The 23,575-nt window shown below is 48.6% G+C and overlaps 1 protein-coding gene across 2 annotated transcripts in view; it reads right to left on the bottom strand.

The window, feature by feature from the left end:
* Positions 1–23,575, bottom strand: part of PDCD11 (programmed cell death 11) — a 44,012-nt gene continuing 20,437 nt past the window's right edge. Inside the window, exons 14-36 of one of the 2 annotated variants that reach the window (XM_074959420.1) lie at positions 23,337–23,480; positions 22,108–22,302; positions 21,287–21,457; positions 20,447–20,666; positions 18,971–19,123; positions 17,494–17,609; positions 16,770–17,284; positions 15,890–15,952; positions 15,137–15,245; positions 14,325–14,414; positions 13,324–13,426; positions 12,524–12,701; positions 11,108–11,164; positions 10,005–10,127; positions 9,373–9,495; positions 8,568–8,754; positions 7,364–7,483; positions 6,185–6,331; positions 5,135–5,385; positions 4,195–4,363; positions 2,803–2,956; positions 1,948–2,113; positions 1–474 (exon numbers count right to left, since the gene is read on the bottom strand). In XM_074959420.1, coding sequence (XP_074815521.1) covers positions 303–474; positions 1,948–2,113; positions 2,803–2,956; positions 4,195–4,363; positions 5,135–5,385; positions 6,185–6,331; positions 7,364–7,483; positions 8,568–8,754; positions 9,373–9,495; positions 10,005–10,127; positions 11,108–11,164; positions 12,524–12,701; positions 13,324–13,426; positions 14,325–14,414; positions 15,137–15,245; positions 15,890–15,952; positions 16,770–17,284; positions 17,494–17,609; positions 18,971–19,123; positions 20,447–20,666; positions 21,287–21,457; positions 22,108–22,302; positions 23,337–23,480 — 3,726 coding nt within the window. In that variant the 3' untranslated portion in view covers positions 1–302. The remainder of the gene's footprint in view (positions 475–1,947; positions 2,114–2,802; positions 2,957–4,194; positions 4,364–5,134; positions 5,386–6,184; positions 6,332–7,363; positions 7,484–8,567; positions 8,755–9,372; positions 9,496–10,004; positions 10,128–11,107; positions 11,165–12,523; positions 12,702–13,323; positions 13,427–14,324; positions 14,415–15,136; positions 15,246–15,889; positions 15,953–16,769; positions 17,285–17,493; positions 17,610–18,970; positions 19,124–20,446; positions 20,667–21,286; positions 21,458–22,107; positions 22,303–23,336; positions 23,481–23,575) is intronic. The other variant, XM_074959421.1, reaches the window with a different exon arrangement.

Here is a 23,575-nt window from a genome sequence, read left to right on the forward strand (position 1 = left end):
TACAAAGGGTAGCGGTTTCTACCGGTTATAAAACAATCAGCATTTAAATAACTAGATCCAAAATCATCCACACGTTAAAAGTCTGTTGTATCGTGGGGCAAGATGGAAAGCTCCTGTAAATGTTTACTTCCTAGACTTTGTTCTTTCCACCTTAGTTTGGTCCTGGACAATTCAGCCGGCGGCTGGGTACTCTCAGGAAACGCACTAGTTATGGACACAGGCAGCCCATTACTGCGGATCTCCACCTCCAGCACCAGATACACAGAGTCTGCAACAGGATTTGCGTCTCTCTGCTCTGAGAGTTAGCTCTCGGCAAGAGAGCTCTTGGACTCGACGTACTCCAGTGCCGCTACTTTCACAGCCTGGATGGTTTCCGACGTGCCGTATTTCTTCTCATAATCCAGGTAGCGCTTGAAGAAAAACTTCATCCTCTTTGCTGCCAGGCTCAGGTGAATGACCCGCTCGAAAATATCCCTGCAAGAATCAAAAACCCATTCAGAACACAGATCAGCACTGGACCCGCAAGCCTGATATCCTGCCTCTGAACAATGGGCAGGACGGGTCATACTTCAGTGGAAGGCAAAGGAAACGCAGTACATACACTCAGCCTGCAGTAGAATGGAAGGTCAGATCCCTGCAAATCAGAAGGCTTCATAACCCCCTTCCTCTTTGCTTGCACGGTTACTGGCCAAATCATACAGCTATTTCTCTAAAATCCAGCCACAGTATTCGACTGAGCTCAGGGAATGGTCCCGGATTGGCTACACACTGTGGAAAGCAGGAGTTCCTTTCACTAGCTCCAAGCTCATGCCAGTGAGTAGCCCCTTCTTGCACCCTGGGTAGACTTGGCAGAATTCAATTTTTAATTTTTTTAATAATTTCGACCGATATCATCACTGATTGTTTAAAATTTTTTTCTATTTTTATGTATCTAAATTTTTACAGTTGTGCATAATTATGGGATTTAAGAGTTTTAAAAAATATTTTATCAATTTAAATGTTCACCGTCGTGGGTAATTATGGGGGGGGGGGGGAGAAATCAGATGAGGGGCGGGGTCAGACAGTAATTATTTAATGACAGTAGATGTTGAGATTCAAAAAAGTTAAAGCTCTATAACCATTAAACACACAAATTGTCACCATCATGTCAAAATATATGAAGTAATTAGCCTTAAACGAAACTCTAATAAGTTCTCAAGCAGCACTTTTCTTACTTTGTCTATCTGGAAATTTTGATCATCATCCATGGAAATATTTTTCCATTGGTTTGCACATGTGTGGGGAAGTTGACATTTGTCAATATTTACCAATAAAAATCTAACCCCTCAAAGGCTAACTAAGGGACGATGTAAAATGGAAGGGCTGATCAGCTTTCGCTATCACTTTGCACACAAAGGAGCAATCTCACATCTTTGCTGAGTGACGACCCTGCCAGGGGGCTGGGAGATGAATATGCTCTTCTGTGAGCGGCATGGCATCTGGGGCAGAAAGAGCGGCAGCATTAAATAAAGAGATTAACTAGGCTCTTGCTCCCTCAGCCAATGGTGGCCTCTTGCTCTCAGCCTCGTAGACATACAGGATCAGTTACTGGTGAAGTGATCCAAGCAGGGAATAAAAAGAGGCCAAGAGATATCCATAAGTACTTCCCTACGTGCTGTGTAGATCTTGCTGGGGTCCTGGAGATTTAGATCAGATTCTCTAGTTTCTGGACTCTGCATTGCTGTGAAAGCACTGTCCAAACCTGCTCATTGGACCCCTGAAGGTCTCCCTCCTTTCCAACAAAGATGAGCCCAGACCCCTTTGCCTTCCCCATGTAACACAGATTCACTGTTGCTCTGGGATCCTCCATACTGCCCAGTACTGAACGGTATTCACACTCCCTGCAGAGGGCGTTTTAAGCCTTGTGCATACACACACGTGCGCACCCCCCGCATCGCAAGCACTCACCTTACTTCCTTCTGGCTGCCGTGTTTGATCAACATGTCTATGTAGATGGACCAGATGTCTGTGCGTTTTGGGTAGCTGCTGAGCGTGCTCTCAAAAATGGCCTTGGCATGTTCAGGATCCCCAAAGTGGAACTCCAGCTGAGCAAACTTGGAAATCACATCCACATCTATAATGAGAAGACACCCCTCAGGGCACTGCACACACCAGCAGGGGCACCTGCCCCTCTCCATCCCCTCCCTCCACCCCCAAACACATGCAGACAACTGCCAAATATCCAAGCAAGAGGCTGGCACAGCTCCAAGGACAATGCTATCTGCAGCCAATCCTTTAGTCTCTGCTCAGAAAGAGGTTTTGGTGTGATGGGGATCTGCATCCCCAGTCTCGACTGCAGCTCACTTCCCATCTCAGCATTTTATTCAGCTTTCTCCTGGAGGGGATGTCTTGGGCGTAGATTTCTCGGGTTTCAACCCTCCAGGGCTCCCTGGAACCATGACTCAAATCCCAGCAGGGCCTACTCACAGCCCTGCCCCCTTCAGAAGCAGAACACACATGCAGAGCAGTTGACTTTGAGTGGGGGTTTTCAGACCTTAAAAAACAAGGTCCTCTCTGCTCCATGCGAGCAGATCCCATGGCTTAGGGTGTTCCAGGAGGGTTGGCTTTGTCATCCTGACCAAAAGTCTCTCCTCCCCATCGCTCCCGGGCATCAGGAGATTTCAGATCTGTTTGCTTCTTCCCAGCTGTTAGCATGGTAGAATACCAAAGGTCAACCAAGCCACCTGAGAAGCGGGAACCCAACGAATGGGAAGGATGACACAGGTCATGGAGTGGGAGAGGAGGAAGCCTTGGGACACTTACGTTCTTTATCTGGTAGGCCCTTCAGGGCGCGTTCCAGAAGCCTGTGCGTGGCCTCCACCTGGCCCCGTTTCAGGAGGAAGGTGGCGTATTTCAACCACACTGATTTCTCCTGGCGGAAACGCTTCAGCATCGTGTTGTACAGGTCATCAGCTTGCTGGAAAGATACCAGAGTGGGACGGAGAGGTCAGTCTAACATGGGGTTGCATCACACAGCCTCATACTAGAGCCTTGCACTTCTGGAGAGCTTTCCAGCCATGATCTTTAAGGCCTGGTCTACACTTAAAAGTTAGATTGACACAGCCACATCAGGCAGGGGTGTGAAAAATCCACCCCCCCTCCCCCGAGTGCCACAGCTACACCACCCTAACCCCCAGTGTAGACGCAACTACGTCAGCAGAAGAATGCTTCTGTCGACATAGCTACCATTGCTCGCTTGCTTCGTGCTCTTTCACCAATGGAAAACCCCCTTGCGTTGCTGCAGGCTGCATTACACTTCCGGGTTATGCCAGCATAGCTCTGCCGTGTATAGTCTCCAGCGCACGTTACAGAGGCGAGTGAGTATCATTAGCGCTGCCTTTTTTAGAACATAGATGGGGAAACTGGAGTTCAAAGCGGTGGAGCAGCTTCCCCCAGTTCGTACAGCAACTCACGGCCAAGCTAAGAACAGAGCCCAGGTCTCCCGCCTCCCAGGCCTGTGCCTGGCCCAGCTGACCACGCTGCCTCCCTACAAGGGTGGATTTTCACTCTGTCTGTGGCTTCTGACCACATAGGAAATAGTATCCCTGAAGCAGAGTTGACGCACTGGGCCCTTCACCTCTGCACACTGGGCGTGAGATACAGGTTTAGCGCTTAAGTGACAGTGAGTTTGGTGTTTCCCCTCTGGGTCTGTAGGGTCAGTTTGGCATGCCTGTATATGACTGATAGGCCAAGCCAAGCCAAGCCCAGGATCAGAACTGCAGGAGCAGTTGCAAGGTCAGGATGGGGATGCATTGGCACAGCTGGGGGGGAAACTTGCCTAGCACCTGCATAATGTCCAGCTCTAATCAGCGTGACTGGTCCCTCACCCTTTCAGGGGCGCCAAATTCGGAGGCCTGGAGGAAATCAAATCTTGGTAACAGACAGATCATCCTACTATGCACCACAGGGAACAGATTAACAGGCAGATGCTACGTGGGGAAGACCAAGGTAAGAAATAAACTGATGGCAAATTCCCTTGCTGCTCACGCAGGCCTGCACCATAACTCCGGATGGCCCGAAGTCAGATACACCAAACTGGGGAGCAAATGCTGGGTTCGGCCAGGCACTTTCTAAGGGAAAAAAAGCTCATCTCCTGCCCTGGTGGTGAGCAGCAAGGATTCTGCTCCTCAGCACATCACGGGTCCAGGCACACACCTGGTATTTCTCAGAGCTGGCATAGATGTCAGCCAGGTGCTGGAAGACCTTCAGGGGCTCATTGTATTGAACAGCCCTCTCAAAGACCTTCATCAGTGTCTCTTCCGTGCCATACATGTTCTCTAGGTTCAGCAGAGCTACCCACACGTTCAGCTTCTCCTGCTCCTCCCTGAAAGCAAAACGGGACATGAACTTTGTCAGAGGAACTCAAAACCTTTACAAACACTAGCTGAGCCCCAGCACACCGCTAAAAGGTTGGTTAAGGGATTGCATCACTGCACCATGCAAATGCGGCCCCCTCTGGGGCGGAGTGTGGTCATTGTTTTATGGTGCACAGTAATACCACACTGTGAGAGAGGAAGAATTGTGTAGCCAACTGAAACTGCCTGGAGGGTATCAAGGAGGCAGAATGTATTTACTCAGTTGAAGTAAGCCCACAGGGCCAAGGATAACACCCTCACTCTCATGAAAAGAGCCAGAAAAGAGTATTAGGGCTCATTTAGAAGAGAACCACAGCACCACGCTGGGGCACTGGCTCGGTACGGACTGAGAAGGAAGACTGGCACCTATGGAATCATCAATTCCTCTTTCTGCAGCACCCCACTTGTTCCCTTACGTCTCCCCTCCTAGCCATGCCCAGGCTGGGCCCTGCTTAGCTCTGAGCTCTAGCTGGATCACAGCATACGATGGGCTGGCTGCCGACAAACGTAGTGTCGCTGCGGCGGTTCAGCCTGGGTCCTCCCTCGAACAAGGCAAGCTGAGAATTGCAGCCCTTGAGTACTGTGGGGCTGCTGGAGCAGCACTTTCTATTCCCCACCCAGGCTGCTGGCGTCCCTACATTTCTAGGGGCAGATTAGATGTCCGTGCCAAATAATGGCAACAACGGCATGTGGACATCAAGCTGCTGCCCTCCCATGCAGGGGGGGAAGAAGCGTTTTACCTGAAGGAGATGGTTTTGAGGGCCCTTTCCGCCACCACCCTGGCCTTCTCCATCTCTGTGGCTTGGAGGTGGAAGGCCATGTACTGCAGCCACAGGATGGAGCTGCTGGGATTGCTCAGCACCAAGCGGTCAAAGTCATCCGCCGTCTGGGGCTGCCGATTGGGGTCCATCAGGGCGGCTTCGATCTTGGAGAGCTCCTTCTCCACCCTCTGCTTCTCCTGCTCCTGCTCCTTCTTCGTCTGCTTCTTCCTCTGAAGCGGGCAAGGAAAGGGGTGAGAACCAGAGACCGTGTCACTTTGGAATACTTCAGGCACCATCTAGCACCACAAGGGAATGATGGACGGAAGATGATCAGACACTAGGGCATCCTGGGGGGAATCTATTCAACGGACTGGGCCAATTTTTTAGAGAGAGAAACGAAACCAAGGGAGTTTTGGAACCCACCGGAGGCTGTGTCTCAGAAGAGCAGAGTCACAAGGGGGGAGGGATATTCGTTTCCCTTAATAAAGCACATCAAGGGACTGAGCTAATTCCCTAACTTTGCACCTCTGACTGCAGAGTTTACACTTTAACTCCACTTGCAAGTGATTTCATCCTAAATTTTTTTCCACAGCACAAGCCCATTGGTTGCTGGTGACCAGTGCAATTGCCACAGCATAGATGTCTGCTCTGGAGAGGCCAGGGACTGGAAGGATAGGGGTGTTACAGGTCAAGACTGAGGTGCATTGGCAGATCATCAGGGGATGGGTGTGGCTCAGGACTGGAAGGGCAGGGGTTGAGGTGCATGGGTAGGGCTGTGAGAAGGAAACTCAGCTTGCACAGCACCCGCCCGTGCTCTCTCTCAAAGATTGTCACCCTCCTCTGGTTACGTTTATCTACACACATTAAAAGAATGTCGTAAGAACCGATTGGTGAAGGCAGTCCCTTGGGTTAACACAGCCGTTGCCGTCTGACACAAGGCTCAGCACATTACCGATACAAAGACAGTAAGTGACAAGAAAGCAAGTTACAGCAGCTCCCACGCACGCAGTGCTGTCCAGGATACTGTACCATGGACTGTGTGTCATCCTCTTCCTCGCTGTCTGAGCTCTCCTCTTTCCGATTCAATACTGGCACCTCCAGGGCATTTAAACCCTCGTCCCAAGTGAAGCCACTAGAAACCTGCAGCCTTGGAGCCTCTGCACGTTTTGTCTCCTGCTTGACAGGACAATAGAAGATGATATCGCTTGTTTTATATTCCAGGCTTCTGTTGGGAGCGGGTACAGCTGCTGCCTGCACCCCGCCTTGCTCTAGCCTGCGCGTTGTCTACCAAAGTGACACCCGATATTCCCCACCACCACCACCGCCCCTGCCAGAATGACTTAGCCATAACAAACTGGGTCCATGGAGGGATAAACAGTGAGAAAAACAGGCTCACTGAAGAATTTCAATCGTCTTCTGGAGCAATGGGAATAAATTGTTCACATTTATATAGAAACTTTCATCCTGAACCTCCTCCCCCCACCACCAATAATGTTTTATAGAGCTAGCCATCACTTCATCCACTACTAGAATGCAAGCACCTCTGGGGTGGAGCATGATGGCTGTTTGACAGCACAGCAGAGTAGAACAGGAAGTAAACATACTGTCTCTAGTTGTAACTGCAGTTAGCCCCCAGATTGGATTTGGCCAGGCCACTGGAGCTAACACCCATATTCTTGTGGGAGATGACAAAATATCCAAGTGGCCAGAAAGGCGAGAGAGACTAGGAGAATCACCCACATCTCTTTTGTTTCCCTTGACGGTCTCCCTTCCCAGCACTGACCAGACCAGACCGTGCTCAGACCAGACCAGATCCCGTCATATTTATTACCCAGTTTACAAGTCCCTGCATCATCCCAAGGTGATAGCTTTTTGTGGGAAGAATGGAAAGTTACAGGTCTCCAGTTCTGGATTTCAGGGCTCTGGTTACAGTACATGGAGCTGCCTCCCAACAGGCCATTAGTAACCAAACTCTTAAAGAGCCACGTGCCTGCTAATTGTTGAGGCAGGTCCTTTTATGCACAGGGAGGAGGACCTGAAAAACGGACACATCGCAATGGGCCTGAAAGCCATGTACCCTGTAGCAGCTTATTCCAGGCCCCCATCTCAGTCACCCTCAAGCAGTCCTCTGCCAGTCACCCTGAACACCCCTTTGCTCATTCATATTCTCCTCTTCAGGGCTCTGACTCTTCCTCTGTGTACCCTCACCTTGGATTTCCTTTTATTCTCCTCCTCATCTTCCTCCTCCTCCTCCTCCCGGCAATAGACCTCAACGCCGCTGTCATCCCCGTCCGTCAGGCGACCTCGCTTTTTCCCTGGCTTCACCTCCTGCAGTGAAGGTGGGGGGGAGGGTGAGCCATTAGAAAGAGACTTTACAAGAATTCTATTTTCAAGATCAAACAGTGGCTACAGACTGAAAAAGGAGAGGCCTTGGAATAACCGTCACCGCCTTCCCCAGTCACCCAGAGACACAACGTACAACATGAGTCACAAGAGAAAAGTCATGAATGTGGCAGGCCTCAATCCACGGGCAGGTGGTTAAGTCAACTTTTATGGGCCACATTCTAGCAGGTGCTGTGCAGAGATGCCTGCCAGAAAACTTGAGATACAAGAACATAAAGCAGGGGGCCAGTGATTTTCTTCCCCAAAACACACACGCTTTGTGGGGGGAGGGTGGCCAAGAGCAGTGGTTTTCAAACTTTTTTTTCTGGTGACCCAGTTGAAGAAAATTGTTGATGCCCGCGACCCAACAGAGCTGCTGCCTGCCACTTCCGGGGCGCAGCGGGGTGTCAGAACAGGGAGGAACTAGCCTGCCTTAGCCGGGCAGCACCGTCGACAGAACTTTTAACGGCCCACTTGGTGGTGCAGACCAGCACCACCATGACCCAGTGCCTGACATGCCACGACCCAGTACTGGGCCACGACCCACAGTTTGAAAACCACTGGTCTAGAGGTGTGTATGCAATCCTCACCCCCAGTGTGGCACTCCATGCCCCTCCAGTGGTGCCTGGGCCACATATAGAGGTTGATGAGCCTGCTACATCGTTGGCCATCAGAGGTGGATCCTTTAGCTCAGGCTGTTGAGGCACAAGCTTTAAGATCCAGAGGTCCCAGGTTCAAGCCCTCTTTGTTTGCAGTCAGACACCCCCATTCATACAAAGTAATGTTGCAATTCGTGCAGCCTGATTTGGGGTTCTCTCTGTGGCAGAGGAGAGTTATGGACCATAGTTCTTTTTTCTATTCTGTAAAAACTTCATGTTAATTTTCCATTAAAATTAGCTGAATCTTTATCACCCCCAATGTCCTGCTTTGAGGGTGAAGCAGACAGAAGCAAGGGGAATGCATTTCTGCCCCCCTGCTCAGCACAACCACCCACCCCAATGTGGGGGACAATCCCCCTGCGTGCACATACCTGTTCGCCTTCCGAGACTCTTCTTTTCCGTTTTGACTTCAGCTTCCTGAACTCCTCTCTCTTCTCCTTCCCCTTCCCCTCGTCTGTGTCACAGCGTGGCAGACCCAGTGACTCAGGCAGGATGCTTGGCTTCCCAGTGTCCTCAGGGAGGAGAGAGAGCTCAACATGGCTCTCTCTATTATTTACACTGCAGCATGTTTCCAGGGGGAAGAGAACAGAAAACCAGGAATATTCCAATTGCTGTGAATGCCAGAAATTGGAAGGGACGTCCAGGGTCACTGAGTTCAGTCTCTTGCTACTGCAGGTAACCCTTGTAACAGGGGCCCGTCTCCACCCCCATCCTCTTCCCTGCAGAAATCGCACAGACTCCACCGGCTGTGCTCTTAGTGACACTTTATTTCGATTCCCCTTCACCGATATAACCACAGTCCCCCGTGCTCCCACCTACTTACAATATTTGCTGAGCTTTTAGCCCTCTCAGCAGGACCTGAGGGGACAGAGATCTCCCTACTCCGAGGCCCCTGTCTGACTGGACCCAGCTAGCCCTGTCCTCCCTCTCTCTCTCCCTGCAATTCCTTCCTGGGCCTCCTTTACCAGCCCCGGGCTAATGAGGCCAAATGAATGTTTACCCCACCCAGCCCAACAGAGAATTACCCCCAATCAGCCTCTGCAGCCCTGGGGCCGGAGAAGTTCTGTGCCCCCTGATGATTATTGGGGTGCCCCTGCTTGCCGCTTGTCACCTTTTCTTCTGCCCCTCCCCATTGTCCCCTCAATCTGCCAGTTCACTGGGGGGCCTCCCACCTACCTGAGGACCTTGGCAGTGAGGAACTTCCCCTCCGGCATGTACTGCTCATACAAAGATTGTTTCGGTATGAAGAAGGGGACGACTTTGTGGAATTGGACTCGGCCCACAACTGAGCTAGACAAACTGAGAAGAAAGAGTCAGAATCACACGTCTACAGCTTCACCTTAACGGCAGCTATATTACGGGGCCTGGTGCACGTCACCTAACCACCATCATTACAGGCAGCCTCCAACCCTGGCAAGACAAAGAAGCAGAACAGCAGGGAGTCCAGCAGGTCAGCCTGGAGGGACATTGGCAGAACCAGAAGGGCAGGATGGGAACAGCAGGGGATGTTGCAGGTTGAGATTGAACAACACTGGGGGCACTGTTTATAGGACGCTGGAACAGCGCCTGCCTGCCCTACGACCAGCTCCCTATTAGATAGTAGGGCATTTTTCACATAAACGTCACAAGCTTACAAAAAACACCAACATTCTGACTTACAGAATGAAATTCACTTGGGAAAGTGGCATTACATTGTCAGAGACGCTGCAGAATTTTGAATTCTAGGGCTATTAACACAAAACAAGCATGCACACATGGACCTCGGGTCTACACAGCCCACTGTACTTGTCTCGCCACGTGCTACTCACCCACAAAACACGCCCGACTGCTTGACGGATCTGACATAGCCTCTGACCAGCTGGCCTTCCCGAACATCCTCAACACATGTAATTTCAGGATCTTCCACTTTGTTTTTGCTCTTTGGATTTGTCCTAGAAGAAAGAGGGGGAAGGAGGAAAATCCTCACTGCAACTGTGTTTTATACTCTGCTGGGTCCTGAAAAAATCAACCCAAACTGGAGACTGGAAAGCAATGAACCCTTTACGGAGTGTGAAGGACCAAGAACATCCTTGTTTCTCCTCCCATTTATTGAAGTGCACTGTCTGCATCTTCTTCCAGCTACAGAAGGTACGCAGCACGATACAGCGATCCAGGTTGCTGTACTGAGGATTTGTGGCTAACCCCCTGGCCTGTTACACTTTTGAGATAGTGCCAGAAGAAGGGGCAAAGGCACTGATTGAGGCTGTATGAAAATTTGGGGTTTGTGTCCTCCTGCCCCAAAGAGGCTTTAACCCAGCCTCCCATCACTTGCATTCATGTGTCCAGCAACCCGATCTGTGGTCACAATCGGATACACTGATGCCATCATCCGTGTGTGCAATGCACGACTGGCACAAAGTGAGAAGAATCAAGCTCTTCATCTGCCATTTCTTCTGAAAAGTAAAATGTTCATCTGCATTTTTTGAGGTTAAATGTTTATGCTGCCAATTCCACCATGGGAAACTATTTGTTTATTTTTTTAAACTAGGTCTAAATAAGTTCACTGGAGGAAAGGTAAATACACAGAACACATATCCAAATGAAGCTGTGTGGACAGACCTAGAAGAGCAATGAAACTCCACCAGGCCTATAATGCTCATAAATAAAATATGTGAATGAGTGTATTCACAACCAGACATCTTCACGTTCTCCCGGTCACGGGAACCCTCTAAGCAGAATGAACAAGCAGCATCCAAAGCTATCTTCATCCCTTACAAAGTCTGGGATATCAGGCTAATTATGTAATCTGAACACATGCATTGGGCTGGCCTAGTAAATATGGGTTTCAGGGTGGGTAAAAAACTAAACACCAAGTTTCACTGCACTTTTTACCATTCTCACGAGATCTACAGTCCAATGCAAAGGCACCTACCTGGATTGCCGGAGAGATATTTCTATTTTGTTGTCTTCATTGGATAGGACACAACACCTGGAGATGTGGGAGAGGCACGAAAATGGGAAACCTTTGAGCAGATTAAAAAAAAGGCACACACAGAGGAAGCAGAGAAATTCTTCATACAGCAGCGTTAAACGTAGAAGGTGCGCTAAGAACCCAGAACTCTGAAGCACTTACAGTCTACCGCAGACCAATGAGATACAATGATTTAGGAGATCAGCTGAGAAGGTTCTGTGAAAGAAAACAACCTACCGACCTACACCATAGTATCTGAGCATCTCACAATCCTGAATGCTCACAACACCCCTGTGAGGAAGGGAAGTCACATTAGAGGTGGGGAATTCGGTCACAGACACACCATGGCCCAGATTTAGACATTTAGGAGTATAAATCCTATTGACTGTCAATGGGATTTTGGCTCCTAAGTGCTTACATTCCTTTGGAAAATGAGACAGGCTCCTAAATCAGTTAGGCATGGCAACACAGAGCACAGCAGCACCTAAATACCTTTTAACATCTGGGTGTAAGCAATTATTCCCTCTAATTTTTCTCATGTATGTGCGGAATGAATTTTGTTATGTGCACCAATATGGAGGTGATTTGTGGTGGGGGTGGGGCCAAGAGGTTTGGAGTGTGGGAGGGGGCTCAGGGCTGGGGCAGAGGGTTCGGGTGCTGGGTGGGGGGTCGGGGGGAAATGAAGGCTCCGGCTGGGGGTGTGGGCCCTGGGGTGGGGCCAGGGATGAGGCTGGGGGTGAGTTTGGGGTGCAGACTGCCCTGGGGTGGAGGGGGGGGGGGAGAGAGAGAGAGAGAGAGAGAGAGAGAGAGAGAGAGAGAGAGAGAGAGAGAGAACACTCCCCCCAGCAGCACTTGGGCTGGGGGGGAGAGGTGCCTCTCCCGGGCCGTGGCAGCTCCGGGGCTGGGGCCGGGGTAGAGGTGCCTCTCCCTGCCGAAGCCCTGAGCACCTGTGTGGCCCTTGATATGCTTAGAGGGAACTTAGGGTGTAAGTGATTTGTCCAACGCCCTCGGAATTAAAAGCAGGTCTCCCAAGTCCGAAACTAGCATGCTAAGCACTGCAACACCCTTCTTTAAGAAACGGGTTCTGAAAAGGGGACTGAAGGAAGCGGGCACACAGGAAGCGAGCAGCTGCCCCAAGCAGATACAAATGTAAGGTTACAACCTTCTCCCCTAGAGGAGATGAAGAGCTATATGTCCTCTAACTCTTTACAATTTGCCCCGGAAGGGGTAACACTCCGGCTGGAATGCAAGGAAAACCCCTCAGTGCTGCTGCTAAACCAAACCACTGGGGAATCTCGTCACTGCTGAAGGATTTTCCCAGGCCCCCCCACTTGAGGAGGCAACAAGAGACTTCAGGAGACGAGGAGAATCTCTGACCTGACAAGCTTCCCGATGCTGAAGTTCTCTAGCGGCTGCTCAGCGTACGAATCACTCAGGTGAAAGACACTAGCTTTGCCGGTCTTTCCGAAGGGAAGTGCAATGGTGAGGCAGACGTGTGGAGTCACCTTTGTTATGGTGCCCAGGGTGATGGTTCCTTCTGCCAGCGAGTGGACTCCTGCCAAGAGCACGAGGATTTCAGAGGGGTTATTTCAGCCAGACACCACAAAGGGTGAAGATATTCCAAGCTTGAACACTTGGGGTAAGGGAATCAAGTGGACAGAAAGGAGGTATGGCGTTACTTCCCCGGTCACCTACCATCCCCACAGTCTTTTGGCCGGCCTGCACAGCTCTCTCAGTTCACAATCCCTTTTGTAACGACGATGCTATGTTCAACCATTCACAACCCTTCCTCCCAGATATGACCCTGAACCCATTATACCCGGACCCATAGTAATTGATGAACAGCTTGTGTGACACCTGATGGAGACCAGTCAGAAACCAAGTTGCTTCAGAAGAGAGCAGAGACGAGGACCCTGCCTGACACACCTAGAAGGAGAACTGATGCTTTAGTCTAAAGGCTTGAACCTCTACGTACCGGCTGAGTCTGAAAACCAAAACACCTTGAACTCTGGATCCAGATTCAGGGTGTTAGTTCTGCTCAGGAGAGAGAGACAAAGTTTGGCTCTGGCTTGCAGCATTCTGATCCCATGGTTTCAGTCCAGGACCATTTCTAGTTGCTGAGCTGATGGAGGAACCCTAACAGGAAGGGTGCTGCAGTTAACGAGGCTTTACCATACCTGTAAGTGACAGGCAGAGGTTGGTCTCAGAGGCATCTGTGCCAGTCACTGTTGCAGACAAAGCTTGGCCATTCTTGAAGCTCTTTTCTGGATGCTTTAAGACCTGAGGGGAGAGAGACTTCCACTCATCACCAGGGACTTCAGCCACTCATTTTGATTTTAACCAAGGTAATCTCAGGACATTTCGAGATCTACATTTGGCATTATAGGCATCTTCTGTGCATCTATTAAACCCTGATAAAGAAATGTCACTGTGACGCTGGATAAATCTAGCAGTAAACAGCATTTCTTACTGCTCATGTTTTAGGGAAGCAGCCTGGCCCCATGGGAAAAACAAACAAACACTGGACTGGGATTCAAGAGACTTTGGGTCTATTTCCAACTCTGCCACTGGCTTGCTGGGTGATTTGGGTAGTCATGTGCCACCCTGTGGCTCAGTTTCCCCATCTGTAAAATGGGGATAATGATGCCAACATGCTTTGAGATCTACTGCTGAAAAGCACTATGTAAGAGCTAGGTATTATTATACTAATTATCTTGTTGCCACTATAAAAAAAGCAACTCGAAAGAGACAGAGGTTGCACAGTGAGTTAGTCTACAAGGTGGCGGGGTTGGGAGGGAGGGGAAGGGTAAAAGAACTTGGCAAGGAACCGATTTCCAAATATTCGTATTAAGAGGCAAATAGATCTGATTTGTTCTGCTAACGATCTGGCATTTGATTCGGAACCTCTGCAGTTCCCCTTTGAAAAGAAAAACAACTAATGATGTTCACAATCTAACGTTTCTCTAAAAATAACCAAGTCAACAATACTCATTATGGAGTAGCTATCCAGGCTGACAGAGGAAGAGCAGGCCCAGCCCCAGCCCCAGCCATGACACAGGATCAGGAAGCAAAGAGGAACCAAAAGGTTGGAGGCTGCTTGAGACACTTTTGTCTTTGGGTGCTCGCAGCCTCGTGTGTGCAAAACCTTCGTGCATGTGATTCTCTGGCGAGGACTTACCTTGGGGTTAAGGGAAAGCAGAAGCTGGGGAACTCTTCCTCGAATCTCAGGGGTGATCTCCACCTCCAGCCAAGTCTTGGTGGTGTTGTACTGAGAGGGAACCAACCAGCCATAGAAGAGAATGTTAGACTTACAAGAAGCTTCATGGCTTCATTGGAGAGAGAAAATTCACACATCAAGTCTAGAAGGGCCCAATTATGATCATGTAGCTGGATCTCCTCCATAACACAAGCCAGAAAACCTCCCCCAGCATTTCCAGCCCAGATTCCAATCGCTTATTGATTAGGACTCAGACAGGAGAGGTGCTTCTTTGTGCTCTCAGAGGAGAGGACGAGTCTCCCCAAAGAGGGAAAACAGCATTTGGAATTCTCTGCAGATAGAGATACTAACAGAGGGGTCTTTTGGGTGGGAGGGAATCATGAATTGGCCCCAATGATATCTTGCTGTTATGGGGTCTGCTGCTACACTGCAGTGATTCTCACACAAAGGCTCAGGTGTTCCAGCATCTGGCATATTTGGAATTGGGGGAGTTTTCCCCCAAAAGGACCTTCTGCTGGAGCACGGGGGGGCGGCAGGGGGAACACTGCACTGGGGACAAACAGGCTGTGATACCAACCCATCTCCTTAGCTCTGGAGTTGTTCTGCTCCTTCCTATTTCCTTCTGTCATCAAAGACTAGGGCTGGATTTTGGATGCACCAATCAGCATTTTACTGGCATGTTTGAATTTTTCAGACTATGGGCTGGAACCAGGCCTGACGTTTTGACAGTTGGTCCTTTCCCAGCATTTATTTTGGAAGCCTCCGAATCTCACCTTCTTCACAAAGCAGGTCACTGTCTGCCCAGCTTTGTAGGGCCTGAGCCGTTCACTGGGATTGCCTCCTTCAGGGCTCAGAGCTGTGCCACCATCCCCCTTCAGATCACTGTTCAGAAAGGAAAGAGACAGGAGCAGATGGAAAAAAATTACAGTCCCAGGGTCCCAGCTCCAAGCAGTGCGTGGACGCGTTGTGGATCCAGGAGACTGTTTACGATGATGAAATATCCCCTGGGCAGCATCCCTGTACACTTCATCCCCACTCTCTTTCCCCCAAGCTTTCTTCCCCTTATTCTGCACAGTGCAGGAACTCCCACAATTTAAAGCAAGTCTCCCCAATGCAGAGAGAACCACTAGGGTGTGGTTTGACCCATGTCCCATGCTAGGCAGCTCAAGGGGGTGTTAGCGGAACAGTCGGCGCTTTAACTTGTAGTGGCCAGAACAGAGCTGGAAAGAAGAAAGGAGTGATATGCTTATGTGTCCTGTTGTCTCGCGGATTCCTGGCTCTTGGCCTGTTCCTCGTATCCTCTGTAGGCTGGAGGGCAAGGGAGCCTCTGCAGAGCAGAGCTCTGTGGCACGCAGGAGTTGTGGATCCCAAATGCTGCCACCCTTCTCCCTTCCCCAGCGGAACACCACTTCCCCAGCAACAGCTGACAGGGTGGAATTTGGCACTTGGCACTTTCCATCTTCACGGCACTTTACAAACATTAAACCAGGCGGGCAGGAGGCTAGTACAGAATCTGCGGCTCTTACCTGGGTCGAATGCTGAGCTCTGGAATGGACTGAGTGAAGTGTGGATGGGTGATGGGCAAATACCTGCAACAGAGGAAACCATTCAATTCCTTCTGTCTCCACAGCACACTGCAACGAGGCTTTCCCGGCCCGTTACCCACACAGCACAAAGCCAGGCACTCTTAAAACTAACAGCTTCCCAGTTCTGGTGCTCAGCCCTTGCCACACTCCCACCCACTCCAAAATGAGACACTGCTAGGGCACCATCCCTGGTGCTGGCTCTGTAACAGAGCCACTGTCGGACCGTTCTGGGCAGCAAACCCTGGGCAGATTAGCTCTGCCTCCCAAAGCAGAGTAATCCTCTTTCTCTGCCTACATTTGAGGAGCCTCCTTCCTCGCACTGGGATGCTAACACGCGATCATCTGTGAGATGACCAGCTGCGTTAGGCACTCAAGAGTGGGGTTTTTGGATAAACCTAAGGGAATAACGTGCCAAAATTCCATTGAACTTAGACTGGAGTTGGAAGTTTCGTTACCTCTGAAGTCAGACCCTTAACTTTCACTCAGGACTAGCTCCTGCTCCATTGGAAGTCACTGGGAGCTTTGACTAAGGCAGACCCCAGACTCCTCTCTACCTGTGATCTAAGACAGGGATAGAATGCCCATCTGCAGTGATGCAAGTATAATGTGCTAGCCCACCACAGTAGCGAACCCCACCCCCGCAAGCCGGGGCATGGAACATGGCAGGGGAAGATTCCCTTAGGGCCTCATCACCTCCAGCAGGCATAGCTGGAATACAAAATGTCTGGACAATACAGAGGAAGAGACCTGGTTAATCTGAACTAAATTACTACTCCACTGCCAGCTTCCCCTGGAAGTGACACAGAAGCTCTTTTTCTACCTGTGAGTCTTCACATCTCTGCCTCCAATGACCCGGGCTGTCACCTTCTGCCCAGCTTTCAGCCTGGATGTTGGAAAGGTGCCTATGGGGACTTCATCCAGGATCTGGGACGTGTGGATGGAGCCCGTCAGCTTGTCATCAATGGCAACTGTCACGTAGGTAGGTCTGACGGACTTCACAGTTCCCTTGACCACATCTCCTAAGCACAGGGAGTGTTTCACTGCAGCCAAGCCTTCCTCTACTGTCTCTGACTCTTTCCGGGACCTTATAAAAGCCCTTTTCTTTGCTGGGCCTTGCACTGCTAACAGGATGCCATGGTCACCCGTCAGCACGGTTTTTAAGGTTACAGAGACAACCTGTCCCACCTTCAGCTTCTCCGAGTCAAAACGGAACGTGTCATTGAAGTGAGCGGCCACAGGAATGGCAGTCAGCTGACCTGTCTCCACCAACGAGGCAATGGCAAACTCTTCTGCTACATGTTGCACGACAGCAGGGTGCTGGGAGTTTTCCATTAGCTGTCAGACAGAGACTGGTGGTGACTTATCAGCAGGAACTCTGGATTCCAAGCTAAGACATTCTTGCCCCTTCTCCCCGCCCACCGCCACTTTGTGTGAAACGTTTCACACCTGAGCATTATTTAAAATCCATTAACCAGGTAAATGCATACACTGGCACAGGGACAGAAACACACGAGACCTAATAAGAGAACACAAGCCAGACGTACCCCTTTGGCTTTTGGGTGCAACAGCTCTTCTCGAAGGGAGACGTGAACCGCTGATTTGAGGGCATCAACATGAAGAACCAAGACTCTTGCTTTTTGACCAGCGACCAAGCTCTTGTCTATAAAAACAAGAAGATTAACTGCTGACAGCCCAAAAGGATTTCTACCAGTCTTGACCCTGGTGTGTGACAAAGCCAAGGGCAGCACGCTCAAGGGCAATCTGAGCTCCTAATGCTACCATGCTAATAGTAAAACTGTTTCACAGTCCAGAGGACCCATTCACAATATGGTTACTACTAGCAGCCAAATGTGCGGTAGCTCATTTAAAAAAAAAAAAAAAAAAAAAAAAAAGGATCGATCCATATTTTTTCTCCAAGCCACTAATGTTGGGGGAGTGTTATCCTTTCACTGGGAAAAAAACAAAAACCACAGCCAGCCTTACAGCAGGATCAAGTCAATTTTACAATCAATCAATCAATAAATAAAACCTACCTTGTATATAGAACTTTTCATCAGATTTCAAAAGTCCTTTACAAAGGAGGTCAGTAACATTACCCCCATTTTAGAGAGGGGGAAACTGAGGCACAGAGCAGGGACATGACCTGTCCAAAGTCACCCAGCAGGCCAGTGGCATAACTGGGAATAGCACTCAGGTCCCTCAAATCCCAGGCCACCACTCCTTCCACTAGGCCACATTGGCTGGTATATGTCTGGTTATCATTATTTCGAATTTGAACAAAATAAATACCCAGATTAAAAGGTTGTAACTAAACACAAATGGGTCTTTTAAAAGGCAACAAATGTAGGCTTGAGTAAAATTTGTTAATACTTGCATGGAAACTTCGTATATGGTGAGTGTATGTACGTATACACGCTCATGGGTGCGCGCGCACACACACACACACACTTCACATATGTTAGTAATGATAAAACGAAGTTAAAAACAGTTCTGAATGCCTAGGATAATTTTCAGTTCTGCTTAAAAAATGACACTTTTCTGGGCTGTTATTTGAACTACAATGTATTTGAAATTGCAGTTTTGCTTAATAAAGTTCCTTGAATCAAGAGAAAAATTATGCAGCAACTGAGCATATTCCAGCTCCTAGAGGAGGAAGGGAAAAAACTAAAAACTGTTCATTAATACTTTATCCTTCTATAGCACCTTTCATCTGAGGAGCTCAAAACACTAATTAAGCCTCACAGAAACCCGGTGAGGTAGGGGGGCATTTTACTGATAGGGACAACAGAGTCACAGACAGGTTTAATCATGCCCCAAACCACGATCTGGATCAGTGGCAGAGCTAGAAACAGAAACTCAGGAGCCCACGCCTGCACTATCCCATGCTCATGAATAAGTAACACTCCTCACTGTTTCATCAGCAATTTATTTCATTCCAGACAAAGCAGTTTGAGAGCATTGTGTATCCTACCCAGTGACGATGAAACACAAAGAAATAAGACCATAAAAGAAATTCCCAACCTCCAACATGATAGCGAGTGGCTGTTACGGTCAGCCCAGCAACACAGCTGCCGTTGAAGAATGCTGAGCCATCCCCCTGCACTTCCTGAACGACCAGCTCAAGTTTCTGCCCAGGTATCAATCCACAGAGGTTTTGGGCCACCTTGGAATGATCTAAACCGACAGAATGGGAAAAGGTAGAGAGTTAATTTTATTTCCACTCGATCTTTCGCAGAAGCAAAGAAGCAGGATTCACCTTTGCTTAATATGAGTTTTTATGCCCCTCTTTTAAAAAAAAAAAAAAAAAAAAAAGGAGATAGAATCAGATAGTTTAGACCTCCCAACACACAAAGAAATAGTATTAAAATTTAATCCCAATAGAAACACTTACGAAAAGCTAAAAATTTAAAACCACACTGCCGATCACTAGAGATATTTACTGTCCCAGGGCTGTTAACCTATGACTAAACAGGCCTGTCTGGAGGGATAGCATATAACTTTAATGCAGCCCAATTCAGGTCTCTTCCAATTATCGTCTAATTCCCTCTTTCTGCATTTCCAGTCTATTATAGTCTCTAAGGGAGATCTGTATTTCCTAAGGTGCCTATCACCTTGGTATCTAAGCATTAGTGCATTTAGTACCTCTTTTCTAAACAATTCAGTTCTATACCCTCACGAATGTTCCTGCTTTTGGTATGTGCGTTTGTATGCAGAGAGGCATCTACGTACAGGTGACCAGGATTCTCAGGGCATTAAGGTCTGGGAGGTAGGGGGTTGGTACGCACACAGGTACTGCATAGCAACCTTTCAGAGATACAGAAGTACTTTCCATGTCTACTTGGCTGGGGGGCAGCCAGCAAATACTTTTCCCCAGCAGATGAACAAGCTGGCTCACCACAAACCCCTCCCCTCCGTTAGGTAGATTTCAGCTTTTTTTTTTTTTTTTTTTTTTAAATGTGATTTTCCTTACTGTACCCTTGACCACAGTATTTAAGTACTGATCGGATAAATCAGATCTGCATGAAAAGGTCCAGTGACCTCCTTAGAGGATTCTGCTCTTCACCTGCCTCCTAGGAACTAGAAGGCACCAAGTTTTGTCCCATTGTGTCTCCCTGGCTCTTTCTATTCTATTTCAACATAAGGCTAATGACATCATAGCTCTTAACCCTCTGTGCTTAACCACTCAGGGCCTCAGCCTGCTCCCACTGAAATCAATAGCAAAACTCCCACAGACTTACAATGGGAGCGCAGCCTGGCTCTTGGTTTGCTAGTTGTCCCCACTCCTGACAAGAGTTCCAGAAAGTGTTGTTCCTGTTTGTAGCCTTTCAAGGCCTGAACTCATTCTATAAACCCTCCTCTCTTAACAAACCTGGCTCACAAGTTAAGCCATTGCTTGCTTTGAGCTTTCTCTTACATGGAAGGCAAAGGGGTAGTTTATGCCTTGCATTATTTCTCTAGTGCTAAGTGTCATGACCTGATCTCTGTTCCCAAACTTACTTCTTCTGCTCAGAATGCCCCTGACCTCCTTCAGCTCCTCAAAGCACTGGCTCAGTAAGGAGAAGCTCTCAGCGACGGGGTCTTCCGAGCCGACCTCAGACAGCTTCAGACACAAGAGGATACGCTGCTTCTCCTCGTCCATGCTCGTCACATTGGCAACCACCGTCTGTCCCACCACAAAATGGTCTTTGGTGTCCGTCACAAACTTGTCACTCATGGCCTGTTTGGAAAAAGAGGTCAGCAGAGGTAGCTGCTTAGCAACCCTATTAAACTATTGCACCTTTCATGAGAGTGCTTTGGAGTATTTTTACAAACATCCATTAAGCTTCAACCTCTCTCTGATGTTGGCAGGTATTATCCCCATCTGAGAGATGGGGAACAGGCACAGAGAGGTTAAGTGACTGGCACAAGGTCACAGAGCAGATCAGTGGCAGGCCTGGGAACAGAACTGAGGAGTCGCAATTCCCAATCTCCTCCATGAGGGGCTAGCTACCCCACTGTAGCAGTGCTGCTTTTTGCAATGCAGTCCCCGATATGCCAGCAGACAGGTGGTGGGGGAGATGTGGCGTAATTAGGAAAGAAGGCTCTTTTCAGCTCTTGTAGAATCCCCATTTGCCTTCATGCTCTTTCTTGCCCCTTCTCTCCCCACAAGCCCTCCCATATCATGGAGGCACCTAGAACTCTATAAATACAATCCTAGCCTAAGTTTTTACTCCTAGTGGGCTGGGCAGTGGGAGTGCAGGAGACCTGCAGTCTATCTGCCTTCCAGCCCTGCTTAGAGCCACATTTCTTGGGCCTGCAAACATGGTGCTTTAAGAGGGAAAGTCACACCCAGCTTACCGCTTTGGGGGCCAGTCCAGCTAGACCAAATGGGAACTCCACAAACACTCCATAGGACATAATGTTCCTCACATAACCAGCCAGCTGCATCCCAGGTTGGATTTCAGAGAAGCTCCTCACCACTTGCTCCTCCTGTACAGCAGAGATCACTGCAGGCTTTCTGCACAGGGTCTGAACAACTAGTCAAGGAACAGGGCCTTCTAATCAGGGGAAGAGGAAACAAGCTCAGGAGCCTACTAAATCCCTTGGTATCACCAGAGGGTCTCACCAGAGCCATTGCAAGTTGTACAACACAGGATCTTAAAATCACAGCATTCCGATTACCACCTTGCTTTCCCTCCATCGATAATTTTAGCAGCCAATATCTCACAAATTGCGACAGTTGGAGAGTAATGCATTACACCATTTGGAAGCTGGAATTCCCTGATTACAATCCATACAATTAGTTGGTTTTCAGTGCTAGTTGTTTACTAAAGTCATGTCACAACTGACATTTATGCATGCAAGCTGGGGAGGCAAACAAGTCAGTAATCAGAATGTTGTGATTTTTAAAGCCTGATACCTCACAATCTACTAGAGCTAGAAACATGTCCTATCTCTAATGGGATTCCCAGCAGCATACAAGATTCAATTCAAGGGTGGGTGGTTCGCAAGATACCAGCCCTTCAAACCAACCTTGGTTCCTGAGGATGGAACCAGCCCCACACCTTAAACTAGTGTAATTTCTCTTCCTTGTGTACAGTCTAGATTACAAATAGATTGTTCATTCATGAAGGCTCTGGCCATAAAACCCAAACCTTGATGGAAGAGTCAAAGGATACAATGTGTCCTCCCTTGTCACTTAGGCACATAACCCTGTGGAGGATGTCACCCTCTTGGAGCCAATGGTACAGGAGTTTACAGTTAACCACATGGTCAGACAGATGCATCATGGGAAGGTGGGCGGAAACATTGTCCGACAAGATGGAAACCTCCAGGCCATTATCTTTCTTCCTCAGGACCTTCACATCAACCATCTGAACAGAGAACAGGAGACGTAACGGGAGACTGTAAACAGCTCTGAGGTCTCTCCAGCTATGCACAAGGAACTCTCTCGTTCCAATAGCAGAGAACCTCAGAAGCACCTGACATTTATTATAAAGCAATCTCAACAAATCACAGAAGTCAAAGTCTGGAAAATTCTTTTGATCAGATGGGAGGAGGGGGTGAGATCATTTAAACAAAACAGAACATCCCCGTGCTTGCAGTAGTAAAACTTGTATTTACATGTCGGCAGTGTCTTTCATTCCAAAGGGATATCGAAGCACTTAAGAACTGTTGTCTTTATGGCAAATATTTACCTAACACTGAAATGCAGCCACTGCTGGAGCAAAAGGTGGCAGCTGTTCGCACACTGCAGCATTACAGTTTGAGAAATGGACGTGACCACCACATTCAACAGGAATTACGTCAGGGAAGTCCTATGACCTGTGTTATAGAGGAGCTCAGACTAGATGATCACAGGGGTCCCCTCCGACCTTATAATCTATGTACTGGGACTGCTGAAGTTAACACTCTTGGGTTAATCTCATGGGGCTCTTTTGTCCTCCCTCTTCTAAAGCGCATCAGACCCTCCCTCACATCCTAGCGGGATGCCAACCTCACAATAGGAGATGCAATATGCTAGTTCCTCATTTGCCTGCCGTCTGAAACAGACTTTCTGCATCTACTGGCCTCTTCTCACCTCTCTTTCCTCCCTGGCTTGCACCTCACCCTGTCTCTTTAAGTGCCTTGTGACTGACCATTTTAATGTATTCACATAAGTATTTTCTCTGACATACACTCCTGTATGAGTCATGGTCCCATTTACTTTACTCTAAAAACTTATTTGGGGATGACACTTGTACGAAAGATACAATACAAAACCTAGTTATCATTGTCCCCATCTAGTGAGAACCATTAGACAGGTTTTAGAAGTAAAATAATTCAGAGTTGCATTGAATACTTTCCTTAGTAACCACGCAGGAGGGGGGAACAGGAGGAGGAGGGGGGTGGCATTTACAATCAATACCTGCCCAGTTTCGTAAGTTACTTCCCGATTCCTCTTTGGAATTTGCCCTCCTCCATCCTCAGAGACAGGTCTGCTCATCAACTTGAATGACAGCAGCAGCTTCTCCTGCTCAGGCTCACATTTTAAGACTATGACTTTGACAACCTATTGTAAAGAGATTAAAAAAAAAAAAAAAAAAAGACTTAACAGTGAGTTTTCTGTAGATCCATCCCTCCACCCTTATATCCAGTGTACTGCAG

The sequence above is a fragment of the Natator depressus genome, chromosome 7, assembly GCF_965152275.1.
Source record: "Natator depressus isolate rNatDep1 chromosome 7, rNatDep2.hap1, whole genome shotgun sequence".
NCBI lineage: Eukaryota > Metazoa > Chordata > Testudines > Cheloniidae > Natator > Natator depressus.